The sequence below is a fragment of the Triturus cristatus genome, chromosome 10, assembly GCF_964204655.1.
Source record: "Triturus cristatus chromosome 10, aTriCri1.1, whole genome shotgun sequence".
In the NCBI taxonomy this organism is placed as follows: domain Eukaryota; kingdom Metazoa; phylum Chordata; class Amphibia; order Caudata; family Salamandridae; genus Triturus; species Triturus cristatus.
This window is the reverse complement of record NC_140593.1, coordinates 963,792,398-963,810,773: the sequence shown is the minus strand read 5'-3', so window position 1 is coordinate 963,810,773 and position 18,376 is coordinate 963,792,398. Positions and strand designations below refer to the sequence as shown.

Genomic DNA, 18,376 nt, shown 5'->3' with positions numbered 1-18,376 from the left:
CCGCACGTCCTTGGTTCTCCCCATTCAACAGCGGTGAGTCCTCGGTTCACTCCGCCGTTCCCTTATTTGCATCTCTGCCTTCTGCCCCTTGGTAAATTGCCTATCTCTTGCCTCCCATAGACTGCGCGATGGACTCCTTCCTATAATTGCTCTTCATTCCACCGCCTTCATCAACGTTGCTACACCAGCGCTTTATTCAATACGCTTTTCAGGTAGACCTAAATTTTATAGTCTGCTTGCCTCTTTATCTCCCTTTCTCTGTCCTTCCCTCTAACTCCAGCCGCCCTGATACCTATTCTTATTTACAGAGCACTCTACAAATAGGCAACCCAGGTCCTGAGGATGATCCTAATTTGAGAGGATCGAAACGCCGTCGACCATTGCCCACCAGCTCGAACTCCCTAGGCGTACTCTGACCCCTGGTTCATTAACATAACTGAAATCACGAACTGTACCATTGAATAAGTTGATGTTTGAACCTTTTAAACTGTAAATACTGTATATTCTTTTGCGCCTTCTGCTGTGGTATCTTTCACGTTGTCACTTGCGCCGTTACTTCACTGTCACGAGCACTTTGTACACATATCACTAGGGTTGCCTGGCTATTTATACCCTACAGTGCTGTTACAACTGTTCTGTATATTTACTGATCTTCGTATAATATATGACGCCTACGGGCGCATGGATTGAACTATTTGAAGTCTCCTCTCTTTTGTTCGCTAAACTGTAATGTCTTGTACATACAGATTTAAGTAATTACATTATATCCTGCTGAGATATTGTTGCTTTTATACTGGATCTTGGTGCCCAGCACTGACCCTGAAAAGTAATTACAACCGTACTTACCTATAACTTGATTTTTTTTCCATAGGATAACATTGCCTGGTTTTTGCCAGAAATTCTTCTCTGTGTTGATTTTGCAAACTTACAAATATTCGTTAAAAATCGCCTGTATAACAAAAACACATTCTTTCAACTGTTTACAGGAGATGCCCCAGTGCTGGATCCAGGATCCAACGCCGAGTTAGAAAAAGTAACAATAACCCCATTTACCTGCTAAGTGAATTCCCTCCTATAGGAAAACATTGGTGATTCTATGTGAAAATGTTTGTGTCAACTTTTAAAATACAATAATATTCCTTAAAAATCACAAGTGTAACCAAAACGTTTTTACTCCACTGTTTACAAGAGATGTCCCAGGACTGAATCTAGGATCAGTCCTGTGGTAAGAAAAGTAATTTAAAAAAAAATCAATTGCATTTAACTAGAAATTCCCATTGAGCTCAATGAAGAATTGTGTTTTAAATTGTGTTGCCTATTGCCACAACTGTATCTATTGCATTCGAAAGTCTATTGCCTATTGAAAGTATTTAACTAAAGCATCTCATTCTGCGAAAGTACATTTTGAAACCTATTGTTGGTTCTAAAATAAAACTATATTTTTTATATACAAACCATTGGCCTAGAGTTCAGTTCTTGAGTGTGTAAGACAATTTGCTGACTGAGTGTGTACAACAAATGCTTTACACTGTCCTCGGATACTGCCTTACTGCTCGACCAAGCTACCACTTTAGAGAGTAAGGTTACATCTAACTTTAGCCTCTGCCAAACCTCTGGGGACTGTGGACTCTGAGCACACTGTACCTATTTGGGAACAGTATATACAGAGCCACTTTCTTACGCATGACGCACAGGAGTAGATCATGTTTTCACTCATTGTTTGCACCACGTCACGCAGCCTGCAATGGCAGTCAGTGTGAAATTTGTGTGTGGGTCCCTTAGGGAGGAATAAGATATGCTGCAGTCTTTTGGGGCACCCTTTAGCACTTATGCCCTAGGTACCAGGGGTACAATTTACTAGGGACTTAAAGGGCTGCTAAAGTCCTCAGCCAACTGTAGCACAATTAGATAACACCTTGTTTTGGGGAAGGAGCACTGGTACGGAGGTCTGGTTAGCAGGCCATCGTGCACGGTCTGTCAAATATCACATCTAGTAGTTAAAAAGGGGGCAAAAAGTGGGGTGATAACCAAAAGCCCAGTTTCCCACAACTGTTATCTGTCAATGTCACCATTCAAATACAGCTCTTCTCCTTGCTTCCTAACCAATCAGCAAAATAAAGAATCTGAGGACGGCAACTATGTACTGTGGGTTTACGCTAGACATATTAGGGAGTCATGTTGGCTCAGCCTATGAACAAAGTCTGAAAATAAAACAATTTCTAGACTATTTCTAGAAACAACCACCAAATCTCAGAATAATGCACAACATGTTAATCTAGATCATGCTCTGGCTGCTAAACTATGTGGTTTCCTAGTGTAGACTACCACAGCTGTAAACATTTTTTACATTCCTTCTCAGTAAACCACAGTTTAGCAAAGATCACACTTTTAAAGGAAGAGGTTCTTTCTGTTTTTGCTAAACAAATCACTCCACAAAGTGGCACTGGGATTAATGGTGGAAGTAGCATCATAGAAATAAAGGCAACCAAGTCAATGAGAATCAGTGTGGAGAACAGATGTACTGCTATGCTACGGTAGCAGCTTCATTAGTGACCAATCAGTACATCGGTCGTCGTTATTCGGGTCAAGAGGTATAGCATTATCGGTGACAATCATGCCATGTGTCCCACAGGTGATGAATACTCATGGAGCCATGAGCAAAGAATAATAATAAAAAAAAAAAAAAATAATAATCATGACTGTTTTCTTGATGCAATCAAAGGACACTTGAGGGGAGCATGCAACCTCAAAGTGCACTAAAAATGTAACATTTAGAGAACTGGTGATGCAGAATGAACTTAATGTTTTAATATATAGGTACACTAAAGGTGTCTGGCTTAAAAGTACAATGAAAAAGGTGTTCATTATTCAATTTACTGTTGCACAATTCATTGCACTTTAAGGATGAAAAGCTGAGTTGGTTTAGCCGAGAATTAAACTTGTGACCTATAGGCCTCATCTAATTGTCAATAGAAAGCACACAACTGACTGAGGCATAAGTGGACAGTCATTCTGAAGAATAAAATCAAATCCAATCTTGGGCCTCAGGATACTTTAAAAAATGCAGTTAGAAAACATTTTATCGGAAGCAAAGCTGCAAGCACATGTATTCGGTCACTCATTAACTGAAATCTAAATTGAAATTAATTCACAATAGACATGAGAAACAGTATTCCCTGCACAAATAGATTTTTTACAAATAATTATTTGAATAAAATTCGAACCTGGGATGGACTGTTTTTCATTTCTGCAAGTAAATCAAAGCCATGCCTGACAGTTACTGCAGGTTGACCAGCCAAAAGTCCAACACGCATGATGGCAATTCGAATCCTTGTCAGCCAGTCCTGACAGGTCTGCCGGTTGGTATAGAAAAATGTCCGTATGACCTTAATGGGGAAAACATTTGACACCATTTAATCATCATTACAAAAATACACATAAGCAAAACCAGCAATGCTAGAAGATGCAATTACATTCCACAAATAAGGTTGGGTAATCAAAAATAGTTTCAGGTAAACCAATAGGATAATAAACAACAATTGAAATTAACCTGGATTACAGCGGAATGTCACTTCGGTGAAATGTAAAACTTACCTGTTTGTGTCAATGCCAGGGTTAAAATAGCACCCTTCTCACCTATTTTTATATACTTGAGCCTAGATCTTCAAGTATTGAGACACTGTTAAACAGCAAGTTCTTTATGTTTCTAAGTTGTTGTAGAGTACTAAAAAAGAAGTTACTTTAATTCAGTAACAATCTTCCTGCACATAAAAATGCCCCTGTAGGTGTTCCAGCAGGTTTGGAACCACCAGACACACCAAGTCCCAAAGAACATGGGTGTATCATGTAACAAGCAGGAAGCAAACACTTTCTTGTCACATCATCTAGCTTCTTTGATTCACTAACCACTGGAGCTTCAGCAAAAACTCTCTAAGACGAACAGGAGGACTGAAAAAATAGCCTATCTGGCAAAGGGTGCTTTAGATTGGAAGGCAGAGTCCCCAAGGGCAAGCAAGTATCATCTAGCATTCACAGCCAGTGTAGTCTCTCTCTCTCCTACACAGCTAAGACAGTATATAAAACGGCATCATTTAGCGGTGGGCAAAGGCTGGAGCTCCTCAATAAGAATGTTAGATTTAGTTTCCACAAAGGGACGGAGTAGCTTAAATGCTTCTGCCAAGTTTCTGATCACATCACGGTGGGAAACCAACTCGGGGTGGCCCTGAAGGACTCAACACCACGAATTCTAGGGAAGTATCTATTCCATTGGCTTGACAGTTATTAGTAAACATACATGCAAGAAGCTGGCTGTTTATATGATATATCAAAATGAGATACATCATGTAAACAGTCCAGGGGTTCCCTTATGAGTGGCAGGCGGCTTGCTATGGCAATCCCAAAGTGCTCTGCTAGGGGCTAGTGTGGTCGACCAGCATTAGGCTTCCCACAGAAGAATGCAAGACATCTGAAAATACACATAATGGTCAATAAATGACACTGATTCAAGAAAGAGATCCACACCAAATTATAAAAATAGCAAGCATCTTTATATATGTTTACGCATCACAAACAAATTGTTCAGGTAAGTACAATTTTAACGAGAAGTTCAAAAAGTCAACAGTGCAATTTCTGAGTTCTGTAATGTTAACCTAAGGAGGGAAATTCAAATGCAGTTAATCAGTTCTTGTCATTGACCTACGGGACCAGTTTCTTGGGTCAAAGGTGAGTACAGGAGCAGGTCCAAAGCAGAACCAACAGGTCACCTCCAGAGGCACCAGGGCGGCTGGGTGCAGTGGTGCTAACAGCGTCGGGTGTCCAAGGCAAACCAATGGGAATAGGTCCATCACAAAGAGGCTGCAGGAGGGGACTGAGGGCAGTCCTGTGAAACCAGCGGGTGGCTTTGGTTCTTGCGATGCTGGGAAGTGGAGACACCTTTGATCTCCTCTGGGCATCTGGGTGCAGAAGTTCTTTCCGGTGTCTGGTTTCTGTATTCGGCGACATTCGCGGATGAGGGGGCCTGCCACCAGAGGTTCAGGAGACATTGGAGAGTTCAGGATGAGACACTGCACAGTGGACTCTGTACCTTGAGGGCTTGGGGACCACGCTCACACTGTTGGCCCACTTCGATATGGGCTTGGGGGCTCAGGTGCAGTGGTGCTTGGCAGCGGCGAGATTTGGCGGGCTGGAGTCCTCTTGGTCCTTTTGCTGTCTGCAGGATGAAGTTCTGCTGTCCCTCTGGAGGTCTTGGTTCCTGGGTGAAGGCTGGCAGGTTTCCTGGGTTTCGGGGACTCAGCAGGTTCAGGACAAGTCAATTTCTGGTGCAATAGGCAAAGTCAGCAGGCAGGCGCCAAGTCAGTTGCTAGGTCTTCTGTTCTTGCTGTGCAACCCTTCTCGTCCGTCTTCTTTCTTCAGCACATCAGGATCTGCTCTTCTAGTGCCAGGGGCCTCCCTAAATACTCCATTTAGGGGAAATAGGAAGTGCAAGGTGTGAGAAAGTGGCTCTGTATATACTGTTCCCAAATAGGTACAGGGTGTACAGAGTCCACAGTACCCAGAGGTTTGGCAGAGGCTAAAGTTAGATATAACCTTACTCTCTAAAGTGGTAGCTTGGTCGAGCAGTAAGGCAGTATCAGTGGACAGTGTAAAGCATTTGTTGCACACACACAGTCAGCAAATGGTCTCACACACTCAAACACTGAACTCTAGGCCAATGGTTTATATATAAAAAATATATGCTTGTTTTATTTTAGAACCAACAATAGGTATTAAAATATACTTTCTCAGAATGAGAGGCTTTATATAAATACTTTTGCAATATGCAATTGACTTTTGTAGAAAGTTACAAGTGGTTGCAATAGGCAACACAATTTTAAACACAATCATGCATTGAGTTCAATGGAAGTTTCAAGTTATTTGCAACAGATTACTTTTAGGATTACTTTTGGGATTCCAGGACTGGATCCTAGATTCAGTCCTGGGTCAGTACTTAGAATCAAGTGATAAAAGTCGACTTATATTTTGCTATTTTAAAAGTTGACACTTAAAAATATTTCATAGAAAACAGTCAATGATTCCCTATGGAAGAAAATTCAAGTTGCAGGTTTAGTATGTTCTCGTTACGTTTGTAATCCAGTAATGGGTGCCTAGACTCGGTACTGGGACCTTTATCCAAAACAGGTAAGTAATTACGTTTTCACAATTTATACGATTTTTAAAGAATATTTAAAGTTTGCAGAAATCGACAGAAGAAATTTCACAGAAAAACAGTCAATGGTTTCCTATGGAAGAAAATTGGGTTACTGGTAAGTACGGTTGTGAATATTTTTCAGAGTCGGGGCTGGGTACCAAGATCCAGCACTGTGAGCTCACCTAATAGCAGGTGAGTATTTTCGTTTTCGTTACTCGGCTGATTTTATGTTTTGAAAAGTCCACACTTAGAAGAAATTTCAGGAAAAACCAGTCAATGTTACCCTATGGAGAAAATTGAGTTATCGGCTTTAAGGTAAGTACTCAACTGGCAGAGTTAAGGTTCTGGGCATACTCAGGGGTCTCCCAGGGTCAGGTAGGTACAGTTGTTACACCCTCAATGTTATCCTATGGGAGGCAGGGGGGCCTTGGTTGGTGGCTGCTGACTAGCAGGCCAGGAGGCTGTGGGAGCTGGGCTCCTGGTCACTTACTCAGGGCAAGTGGGTAAGTAGATAGGTGTAGAGGTTGCACTGCCAGGGCCTCTCGGGCGGCTGGGTGCAGGGTGCTTTTAAGCCTTCGGGCGCTCAATTGATTTCAATGGGAAAGCTTCGGTTTAGAAAAAGACTGCAAGCTCGGGGACGAAGATTCTTCAGGTGCCTCCACCACTTCGAGAGGTAAGTTGGGTAGTTGGAGGATAGGTAGGTACCCCGGAGTTGGGCACAGGGGGCCGCGGGCGCCGGGTGAAGGGGTGCCTTTTGGTGTCGGGAAATCTTATCCTCTGTTGATCGCGGTGGGGGGGGGGCACCTGGTTCTGAGGCTGCAGGCGTCGTCAGAAGCGTCGAGGGACGTCCTTGGGTGCCGGACTCGGGGTCACAGTCGCCGTGGGGTCGTCCTCTTGGTCTTTGTTCACTCCGGCACAGGCCAGGCTTGGCGGGTGGTGTGAAGGGTTCACGGTTCCGGGCTGATGCCAGGGATTAGAATTAGATTTTGAGTAGAGCCTCTACTCATGGGAGTCCCAGGGGCTTAGAAACAAAAGGTAGCCAGGTCCTCCGGGGTTTGTGAGGTCGCTGGCCACAAGAGGTACCGGGTTGTAGCAGGAGCAGGTTCGAGGGTCGACAGGCCGGTAGGGCTGGGGCCAAAGCAGTTGGTGTCTTCCTCTTCTTAGCAGCTGCAGGGCAGGTCTTCTTTCTTCTTGCTCTGCTCTGTATTTCGGAATCTGGAATAGAAAGGTTCAGGGTGCCCCTAAATACTTGATTTTGGGGTGTTACAGGTAGGTAAAGGGCAGGGACCAATGGGTCCCCGTCCTGGGGTGGGTACACCCCCTATCCTGCCACTATCCTGTGGGAGGGGGGCAGTAGCCTAGTACTGATTGGGTAGGGCCTCCCATCTTCAAGATGGCAAACGCCTGGAGATGTGCTTCACCTCGCCTCCCCCACCTGAGGGGTGGGGTTGGCAGGCTGGCACATCCCCTGTCCTTATTTGGGGTTTCCGGCCAAGCTTCCCGCCAGAGTGGGGGGTTGCAGTGGCCTGGGGAAGCTCACAGAGGGGGCATGCCTTTGAAGCTTCCTCCTGCCCCTCCTAGGGGAGGAGATCCAGCACCTCGCCCAGGATGTGCATTGTTGCAGGCCCAGGAGAGCAGGGGCTCTCCTACTCAGGGGTCCAGCAACATGTCTGCTGTGTGGCAGCCTAGGCAGCCTCCCAGACCAGACGTGGATTGTAGGTTAGGTTTCAGGGGGCATCTCTAAGATGCCCTCTGGGGTGCTTGGTACATTAAATCCCACACTGGCATCAGTGTGGGTTTAATGTGCTGAGAAGTTTGATACCAAACTTCAGTCTTAAGTGTTGCTATTATGGTGCTGTGGAGTTCGCGTTTGACTAGCTCTCAGCACCATATACTCTTAAATGGCAGCACTGCACTTACAGTGCCCAGGAATGGACCTGTGTACTGTAGGGGCACAGGGCTCCTGCTCCTGTGCCCACACCACTGGCATAGGGCACCCAGCTAGAGGGGTGGCTGATGTATGCCAGGGCAGTGTAGGTGGTGGGCATGGCACACAGGGATGCCAGGGCAGTGTGTGTGTGTTACGGTACAGGGCCTCTAAGGGTGGCACAATGAGTGCTGCAGCCCCTAGAGGCATTCCCTGGTCACAAGGCCCTGGGCACCTAGGGTACCATTTACCAGGTGCTGACATGTGGCCAGGGTTTGCCAATTTGGGTTTTAGGTTTTTAGGGAAGGAACATAGGCCCTGGGCACCTGATTGGCAGGAGTCCAGGGCACACTCAGTCAAAGTACATTCAGCAATTCAGCAAAAAGTGGGGGCATACCATGCAAGAAAGATGGCACTTTCTCACAGGGTAGTAGCCAATGTGCTGCTGACAGAATTCCTAAGTATGCCATCACATAAAATGTCTACTTCTGAAAAATTGTGTCCACCTCAGTGTAGCACACCTTCAGTATGGTACTAGTCTAGGAATGGTATTAGCCTGGGGGTGGCACACCTACCTGACTAGCTAATTTTCCTGCCGGGGGTGGGGAGGGTCAGCCACGTCTCCTGTGAGGTGAGCCAGATTTTGCCTTTCAAAGACGGCAGCTCTTTTAAGCTTGCCGGCCTAGGAAGGCTAATCAGCAGGTCATCCTGTGGGAGGTGGTGTGACACCCTCTTTCAGACAGGCTTTTGTTCGGTGTCTCCTGAGAGAAAAAGGCTCTTACCCTAGAAGGTCATAACAGTGTCTCGGGTGGCAGGCTAGCAGAAACCAGTCATGGAGCACACCAGAGGCAGACATGTTTTTAGGGAGCACTTCTGGGTACATCTATAGGTAAATCCATCACTGGAATAAGTGAGGGTTTATCAACACAGATAGTAAACATCCCCTTCTTCAATAAAGCCATCATGTAGCTGGGGAACTAGCTTTCACCAGGGTCCAGCACATGTTTTAAAATGGCTTCTTTGGTCACTTGCATTGGCAGTAATAGAACTGACCAGCACAGGAGCATATCTTTTCTTGCAGGTATGCCCTCACACACAATATTTAGCACCCTGCCTTTGTGCGGTCAGGCTCGCTGTAGGGGTGACTTACAAATATTAAATGCAGTGGTAGGGGACATGCCACACAGGATGTGTAACATGCTGTGTTTTCAATTTTGTCTGCACCAAGACACGCAGCCTGCAATGGTAGGCTTGTATGTGCTTGTTGAGGGGTCCCTTAGGGTGGCACAGTTTCTGCTGCCGCCTTTAGGGACCCTCTTTCAGTACCTCGGGGCCTAGGTACCAGGGTACCATTTACTAGTGACTTACAGAGGGGGTTAAAGGTTTTGACAATTGAGGGAAACCATTGTAGTTTTGGGAACTGGGGACCTGGTTAGAAGGAACTCAGTGCACTTTAAGTCAAAATCACATCAGTTACCAGGAAACAGGTGGGGGTTACCATGTCAAAAAGGGCTACTTTCATACAATCCGCATACACTTTAGTGGCTCACCCACCATGTGAGAAAGTGCCTCTTTTGACTTGGTTAAGCTCCCACTTTTTACCTGGACATTGATGTGGTTTCGGTTGTAGTGCACATGGTCCCTTCTGATCAGTTCCCCTGCTTCTTCCCTTAAAACGATTCCACAATTGGCCCTTCAGGCCCCCTGTAAAAGTCCCTAGTAAAAGGTACCTGTGTATCAAGGGCATTGGGACTGAAAAGTCTGCATCTAGACCAGGCAGACTGCCACTACTGCATGCATGGCCTGGTGCAGAAAAAAATGACAAAGTCGACATGGCCTGAGATATAGGTAAGACGCCCCTCTAGCAGGCCTTACCAGCCCTAAGGCAGGGTGCACTATATCCCAGGTGTGGGCATATATGCATGAGCAGATATGCACCAAAAATAATGGGGTGTATTCCTTAATGTTGCAAGTGCTGTGGAAGCCATAGAGAGTACCTGGGCTGGAAACTCAACAATTTGAGTTCCACGGCATCATGGTGGCTTCATTGAGCACAGGTACCAAACTACTCTTCACAATAAACCCACACTGATGCCAGTGTGGGATTTATTGTAACACGCACTTATAGGGTACCTCAGCGGTGCCCACTGAAAACCTACCGACCCTGGTGTGGTTACTGACTAGCTTTAGGCAGCCTGCCACACACAACCCTGTTTCTGGACCCCTGGGTGGTGAGCCTGTGCTCTCTGGTACCAGAAACAATGCACAACCTGGACAGAGATGTCACATATCCTCCCTTAGGATGGGCATAGTGCTCGAAGGGGAAGCTTGAAAGGCCTGCCGCCTTTGTAATGTGACCCCCCCAGCAGATGGCTGCCCCCGGTTTACACCCCCACTTTGGGCTGGAAAACTGGCAGGAAAACTAGGTGTACCCACCTTTGCCAACTCCACCTCTCATGTGGAGGAGGAGAAGTTAAGCATACTTTTCAGTCCCCGCCATCTTGAAGATGAGGAGACTTTTCCAATCAGGGCTAGGATTATGCCCCCTCTCACATTAGGGTGGCATAAAAGAGTGTATTCACCCCAGGTGAGGTACCCATTGGCCCTACCAGTAAGTCCCCTAAATATAGTATTTAGGAGGCTACCTCAGACCTTGAAACTAGTTATCTGCGATCTAAGGAGGACGAAGAAGATGATGTGCAGCGAAGCCTGAAGACTACTATTGAAGGCCCCAGCCATACCAGCCTGACTCCAGATTAAAGACCCTGGAGGAAGACAATAACTGCCCTGCAGCCAGCGACTTCCAGAAACCTGAGGAAGACCTCCTGAACTTTGACAAAAACCAGAACTTCCAAGAATCCAACACCAAGGACTCCGGTGCCAACTGGAAGTCGTGACTACTCTGCACAAGATGACTATGCCCCGTGTCCAGGAGGCCCACCAATCCAGAACAGATTGATCAGCGATCCTGACCTCAAGACCAGCATTGGCTGACCCCTCCTGGACCCCACGACGACACCTGCAGCCTGAATCTGGATGCAGTCCCTGACCGCGACTGGTAAGACGAATCAGACGTCTAAAGGAACCCCTGCACCCAAAACCCCTGACCCTTAATGAGCTGACTCGATGGTGCCCCTACATCTATACTTGTCCTGGCTGTCGTTTATCTCCCTCATGCAACCTCTGGTGCGATGCCTGCAGCCTGTTTGTCCAAAGCAAATTCTCCACTGAAAAGCATTTGGACGCCAGACGCTGAAATTGCACCCTGCCGCCCCTGTGACGCTGGTGGTGTATGTTTGGTGCTGCTTTGTGGCCCCGTGCTGGTTTTAACCCTCAAAGATTGGCACCTGCAACCAATTTACCTACCTACAAGCCATGTGGCTTCGAGCACCCACAGTCTCCATTGAATTGCATTGGGCCGAACTCTGATTTGGACCTCTGCAATTTTGGTACCCACCAGATCCTTGCGCCTTGCGGACCTTTGGTCTCGAATACTTGAACTGTAAGTCTGATACTTACTTCTATAACCTCATTATTGTTTTTTCTCCATAGTATAAAAATTGCACTGTTCAGAAATTGTACTGTGTTCACTTTTGAAAGTGAAAAGTATTTTTATATAAAAACGCACTTACCTTATTATGAAGATCTTGGTCTTTAAATAAAATACAAAGCTTATTTTTATAAAATTGTTGTGGATCTCCTTTTTGAGACGTGGGTCAGTTATTGGTCATGTGTGTGCAATAAATGTCTTACACTCCTGTGTTAAGCCTAAGGCTGCTCGCCCACACTACCACTAATAGAGCACTTTGGGTTTTACATTGAGCCCTGTACACTTCTGGGGTACCCCTGGACCCTGTGAACAGTGTAACTACCTAGTGGCATACCATATACAGAGACAGCTTCATACACATCTGTCCTTAGAGTACCGAAGGATCTGAATACTTGCCGAAAATATCTTGTAATGTCTCTGTAGGATGGCCGTTGATAATGTACCTCCCTGTAATGTTATTCCAAACAGAGTTGAGCCTCCCTCCTGCATTTGAGAGGCATAGTTTTAGCATCAAGAGGGAGTTGCCTAGAGCTGGGCAGTTTCCGCTTTGTGGTTAGCGCCACGGTCAATGTCGATTGCATGGAACTAGGGTTAGGTATTGGTGCCAGTGAAAACTGCAGATGGCGCCAGTCTGACCTGAGGGTGGGATCAGCAGACACGGCCGGGAGGTCTTAAGGCAAGAAGTGGGTGATTAGTGTAGAGGGAAGTCAGCATAAGTCCATACGTAACCCGTACTGGTGCCATAAGGCCCAAAGATCCTCCAGAGTGACCAGAGCTCTACTAAACACCTTAAATATAGCATTCAAGAAGAGGGCTGACTCCATCCTTGGAGTGGGAAGCTTGGGATAAGGGGAATTCCTGAGGTGTCTGCAAAAGAGGCAACAATGCTGGGCCAGTCAGTTTTCACCAGCTTCCCCTTATAAGAAGGATGGGATATTTTCACCAGTTCTGGCTCCAATGACTACTCCATTGGTGGCGGAAATCATTGAGGGGGGCCTTATCTTTTTGTTCCTTTGTCTACATTGGGCCTCCTCTTCTTTCTGTGCCTCCTGTTCATTTATTATTGCAGGATGTATACTCTAAAGTATACAAAAAAGTGATCGATGGAATGTTTTAATTGATCTCAGCCAATGGTAATCACTTGGGGCCGCATCTTACTCCATAATTGTTTTGCACACCATGCCACCTCAGTTTGGACCTAGCCATATGAAAATCAGTCTTTAACCAGTTCCAGATCTAGTCCAGCCCAAACTGCCAGGTCATATAGCTCTCAGTCTATGCATGGTTTGAATCTTGTTTCGGTGGAAAAGGGGTGGGGGTGTGGAGCTGGAAATTCTTGAAAGGATTGTCAAAGAATGAGCTCTGGATCCATGTAGGAGGGCAAGAAAAAAAGGGGCCAGAATTGTTAGGGTAGGCACTTTACGGCCACAGTGACACCACAAGGATGCCACAATCGGTGTCGCTAACAAGCCAACACCCTCTCCCGCCATGGTAGAGTTAAGGGAAAAAGTTCCATATTCAGTCCAGCACCTGAAAAATTAAAAAAGTGAAGAACTTCCTGCAATTAATAAACACTTTTTCAGGCCTCAAAATGAGCAAATTGCCCATTTTCCTTCACTTTTACTCATACCCCAAATGTTGTGTTTAGGGCCCCTGGAAGCAGGAAAATCATTTTAAACATGCTCATTTTAGCTTCAGTATTTAGATGAGCTCTGGCAGAGTCCTAAATATTTTTTCGACACACGGGTCACACTACGCATCACCAAGAGCTGCACCTCTACAGGAAAGTAGTTATACTGCGCATGCTGGGGACATGTATTAACTGTTGTAATAAGCCCAGGTGCTTCATAATGCAAATAAGAGTTGCCCAGCAAATTAAACTCAAATGCCTTGCAAGGTGGGAAGTTCTAATGTGCCTAGAAATTTCAAATGTGCCAAGAAAAATGTGCAAAATGTCTGGAGAGCCCGTGTGGATATTGGCTCGACGAACTGAGACTGCAGAGCAGTCACAAAACCCTACAACCCCCCAAAAAATATTCACCAAAACTTTATGGTGCTGCACATATACTTTCCTGGATTTTCACTGGTGAGGCTGCTCCTCAATTCACAACACACCCTTAGATAGCTTATACCCTACGTTCCTGTCCCAAAGGGTCCTTGAAGGACTGTGCCTTCACCCACCCAAGGTAGGGTTCTGCAAGCTGGATTCAGCAGCCCAATCAGGGGTTCATCTGAACAATCTTTAACCCCAATGGCTACAGAGATACTGGCATTTCCATGTTCTATTGGTTCCCAACCCTAAAGTAGAGTCAAAGTGAAAACTGGTAAAGCTGGTGAATCCCTTACCATACTTTGGCTACCCAGGGCACAGGGAAATTTTAAGGGGAACTTGTACCCAAGTTACTTCAAAATGATGGGTGCTGACCACTGTTATACAGGACCCTTTATCACAATATTGGACATGGACTGTGAAGGAACCCTAAACTGGACTGTTGACTGGACTGGGTGGGGACGTGGTTTTGGTGACTGGAAACTCAGCTGCTGTGAATTCAAGCCACTGTCCAGTCTTGCAAGGAGACTCACTAAAACAAAGGGTGAGATATATCATAACAAGGTACTGTATTGTATTATTTTTGTTTACCATCACTGCCCCACTGACTGGAACATGAAGGGCCATTTGTAAACACTACAGTAATATACCAGAAGAGTCCCAAAGTGCCTAGAGTCAACATGTGAAATAACCCCATCGGATAACATTGTCTGCAGGGTAAATATTATAGAAAATTCTGGCCCTACCAGGTAAATGCTATGAAAACCATTTGGTTATAACTTCACTTCAGGAGGTGCAAGCAACTTCAGTAAAAAAATAATGCAGAGTTATTTAGATGAAAATAAAAATTATATTCTACTCCTGACGCAATAGCAAAGGCTAGAAATTGAGTTATTTACGGTGTCATGTTCATCTGAGTTTCCAAACCCCACTATCTCTTAGATTAAGCCTGGACTTCAATTACTTTGGATGACACGCTCCTCAAGTGAGTAACATGGGTATACAATTGGAGTCGATATTTGTGACCCTAAGACACCAGTATGGTAAAGAACAATATCCCCAGGATAATGTTGCCAAGTATCTATTGAGGGCCCCACGACCCAAAAATAAATGTCATAAAACAGTAAGTACTATTTAATAGGGTGCAATACATTTACAGTAGGAAACCATTTAAGATGGGGCCAACACCAAGATATGAGTATGGACTGAGGAGTCTGCAGGCAGCAACACATTTGGAATGTAAGAGGGGCTTTATCACACATGACATAAATAAAGGCCAGTTTATTACCATTCTCCGCAAACCCTTTCCAGAAGGATGAGTCATCAGAGCCAGGGACCTAGTTGGTGCTCAGATACCTTAGAGGACAGTATTAGCTTACATCTCCGTGCAGTGCCCATTCTGTAGCCTATCTTACACTGTACCAAGCCTGTGGTGCGGTCTCTTTCCACAGGGAGACTTAGCTGAAGTGTCCCACTAAGGCTAAAAGGATAGGGATAGCTCTTTTCAACCGTTTCAAACATAACACACATGATGAAGGTAAGGTACTTCGTTATGTGAAATGCATGCACCTTCAACAGGGGAGAAGAAAAACAGGTCCCCGCACACTCACATTATAATGGAATGAAACACACAGATTGCTGCACACAATATCTTCTTTCAATAGGATTGGGAATTGGGCACATGCAACAGGGTAGGGAATCTTTATGAAATGAACATGCTCATGCTTGCAGCTAACAATAATGAAAGAAAAAAAGGTCACAAAATATTAGGAAGTCATAAGTTAAGAAGCCAGGAATCTGCTTAGACCCTTTTAAAATGTCCCCATTTTCACAATTAAACTATGAAAAGCCCATGCAAAATAATTTCTCATTCCCTCATAGCCAGTTACTATTTTACATCTGCACAAAACCTATTGGCTAAAAAGCTACAGCTGCTTCTCCAACAGGGAAAAAAGAAAATGCAACCCCAATCCAAACATAATGTAGCAAATATTTTCACAGTGAAGTGTTCCAAAACAAAGTTAAAACTATGCTTCACAATTCCATATTAGAAAGCAGGATCTCCGCCTGCGGGGTTTGAGTTGCTCCGTCCACTTCACCATCGCTTCTCCAGTGAAAGGATCAGGAAGTTTGAAGCAATGGTGTTTTTCGACAGCATCACTGAAAAGTGTAGCTAAAAAGCAATGGGTTTTAAATGCAGCTTTAAAAAAAAAATGTAATGACCTATTCCAATACTTTTAAATCCAGGAACATTGTCTGTCTGCAGTGGAGTATCATGTGTGTGGTCGAAATACACTGCAAGCAGAGTTAGTAAATATCTGTGCATTTCCCTGAAAACAATGCCCATTAACAGTTCCATGCCTGAAGTAATAATAAGTTATAAATACTGATGCACTTCTAACAGGTAGCTCAACCAAATTTCTGTGCCACATCCAACTGCGGCCTGCATAGACTAGCCGCTAATCATAATCCACACAGAAGATTCTCCAAACTTATACCTTGCAACTAATATGATAACCTTAAAGAGATTCCAGAGGAGGCTAGGCTTATTTAATTTTTTGCTGCAGTTTCGGTTTTCTATGCTATTCCCTCGTTTTTGCAGATTTAACAATATAGATTGCTTCACATTGTAACAGAACACTTCAAAAAGATTGTACTTCACTTTTAGCCACTGAGCACAACTGAAAAAGACAAAACCAACAGTTATTTAAAAAGTAATTAAAACAGTGTTACAATGGTAAAATTAGGAGTGTACAGAAATTGTATTTAGCTCACAATCTCAATAATCGAAACAAGTGTCACAAACTAACTTCTATATATTAGCCCAAGCACCTTTCCTAATGTCCCAGCAACAGCCCATCCTTTCGCCAGATCACTGATCTCTGAAATTAAAGTGGGCCCATCATTTAATTTCTGCATGCCTTCATCAAAAGTGATGACGCCTCTCTGCCTGACCCCTACCTGGGACACTCATCTGTCTATCTGTACCTCAATGTCATCCTCCCAAACACGGATTATTCGAGAGAGGAAAATAAATCTATTTTTTTAATAACACAAAAGCCCAGGCCATGTATGAAAATCTAGATTTGCTTAACAGTTGGTATAGTCATTACACAAACCTTTGGAGGTGCAGTTAGTGCATTAGCGCATCCTTCATAAGCATTGTACATAAGTTTCTCCAAGTCCTCCAAAAACTGTAATAGGAGGACAACCCTGAGCTGGTTATTGCTGTGTCCTTCATCGTTGTCTGCAGTTGTCCATTGGCTTACATCTTGATCGGGGTTAACAGTGTGTGCTGCAAGACCTCGAATGATACCTGTGAAAGATTTAAATACTTTAATTCACACTTTTGGTGTTCATAAGTTTTCTTTCATAAGTTCAAGTTTCAGATAACCCCTTCATTGGTATTTTGAAGAAATAGGTACCTTCTCATCAATAATAGCTCAGAGACTACATATCACTCATTCATGGAACATAATATATAATAGAGCCCTCAACATCAACTCACAATGAATCTAACTACAACATAAAGACAAGAATGCAGTCTTTACAAATACAAGCTTTAAAGACATTAGGATAAATTGAAAACTATGACCTATAGAAGGTAAACAAAGCAACCAACAAGTGTTGCCCATCACAATGTGCTCAACTGCCTTCTTTAACAACTCATCTGCTGCTCATGGAGTCAGCAAGCATATAGCTTGGGTGAGCTGAGAAAATGAGGCCCACAGATGGGGACACTTCATTGACTTAAGTAGCACAAAGAAACTAATCAGAATGACTATTGTTTTCGGATGCCTCTTTTCACTGTTAGAGAAACACTCCTTTTCAAGTAAAGAGATACTCAAATTAATATTATTTTTTAGATAGATCACTCACAGTTCCTGGGAAAACAGTGTAACTGCAAGTCTATCATTCAGGAGAGAAATAGAGGTCAGCTGAGGTTTGCTCTTTTGGTCTACCTACTGTAGACAGCCAGCAAAATATTCACTCAGTTCAAATGCACTATATAAGCCATGTCAGAAAAGCATCAAACATGCCGTATAAACAGTCATCTCTGTCTTGGAGTGTTCTATCAAGAGATGAAGAGCCAAGTCTTAGCATAAAAAGACCCAAACATTTATTTACAAATTGTGAAGAAAAATGTATCTATTCATGAAAATCAACAGATAATCGGGGTGGAAAAGGATTACAATACCATATCAAACACAATTTGAGTGAATGGCATTAACAGTGCGATAACACATTAAATATCCCAATGTATAATGTTTTACCCTTCAAAACATGTGAAACCCATGAGAGAAATGCCCTTAATTCTGCTCTAGTAATGTTTCTGTTTTCCACAGATGTGTCCACCTCTACCCCTTGAGAGTGTAGGCAGCACACGTAAAAAGACCTGTGTTCCTCAACTTCAAAGCGTCTGCACACATTTACCAAGTAATTTTTTTCCTAGTGGTTCATTCAGAAATAATCTTACGTCATTTTCACTCTCCCTCCATCCATCCATCCATCCATCCATCCATCCATCCATCCATCCATTCGTACAAACCGTACCTCTCCTCCTGGACATTTCTTCGCTTGATTCCCTATGCCTGTAGCAATTCTGCTTATACTGGATTCTGTTGACGCAGCAAGGTATACAGTGTTAAACGCCGCATTGAA

General features: G+C 44.2%; 1 protein-coding gene across 1 annotated transcript in view; it reads right to left on the bottom strand.

The window, feature by feature from the left end:
• The window catches only part of SMG1 (SMG1 nonsense mediated mRNA decay associated PI3K related kinase), a 1,471,505-nt gene that overhangs the window by 1,034,337 nt on the left and 418,792 nt on the right, over nucleotides 1-18,376 (bottom strand). The window contains exons 21-22 of the mRNA XM_085628855.1: nucleotides 16,834-17,030; nucleotides 3,225-3,386 (exon numbers count right to left, since the gene is read on the bottom strand). Coding sequence (XP_085484981.1) covers nucleotides 3,225-3,386; nucleotides 16,834-17,030 — 359 coding nt within the window. The remainder of the gene's footprint in view (nucleotides 1-3,224; nucleotides 3,387-16,833; nucleotides 17,031-18,376) is intronic.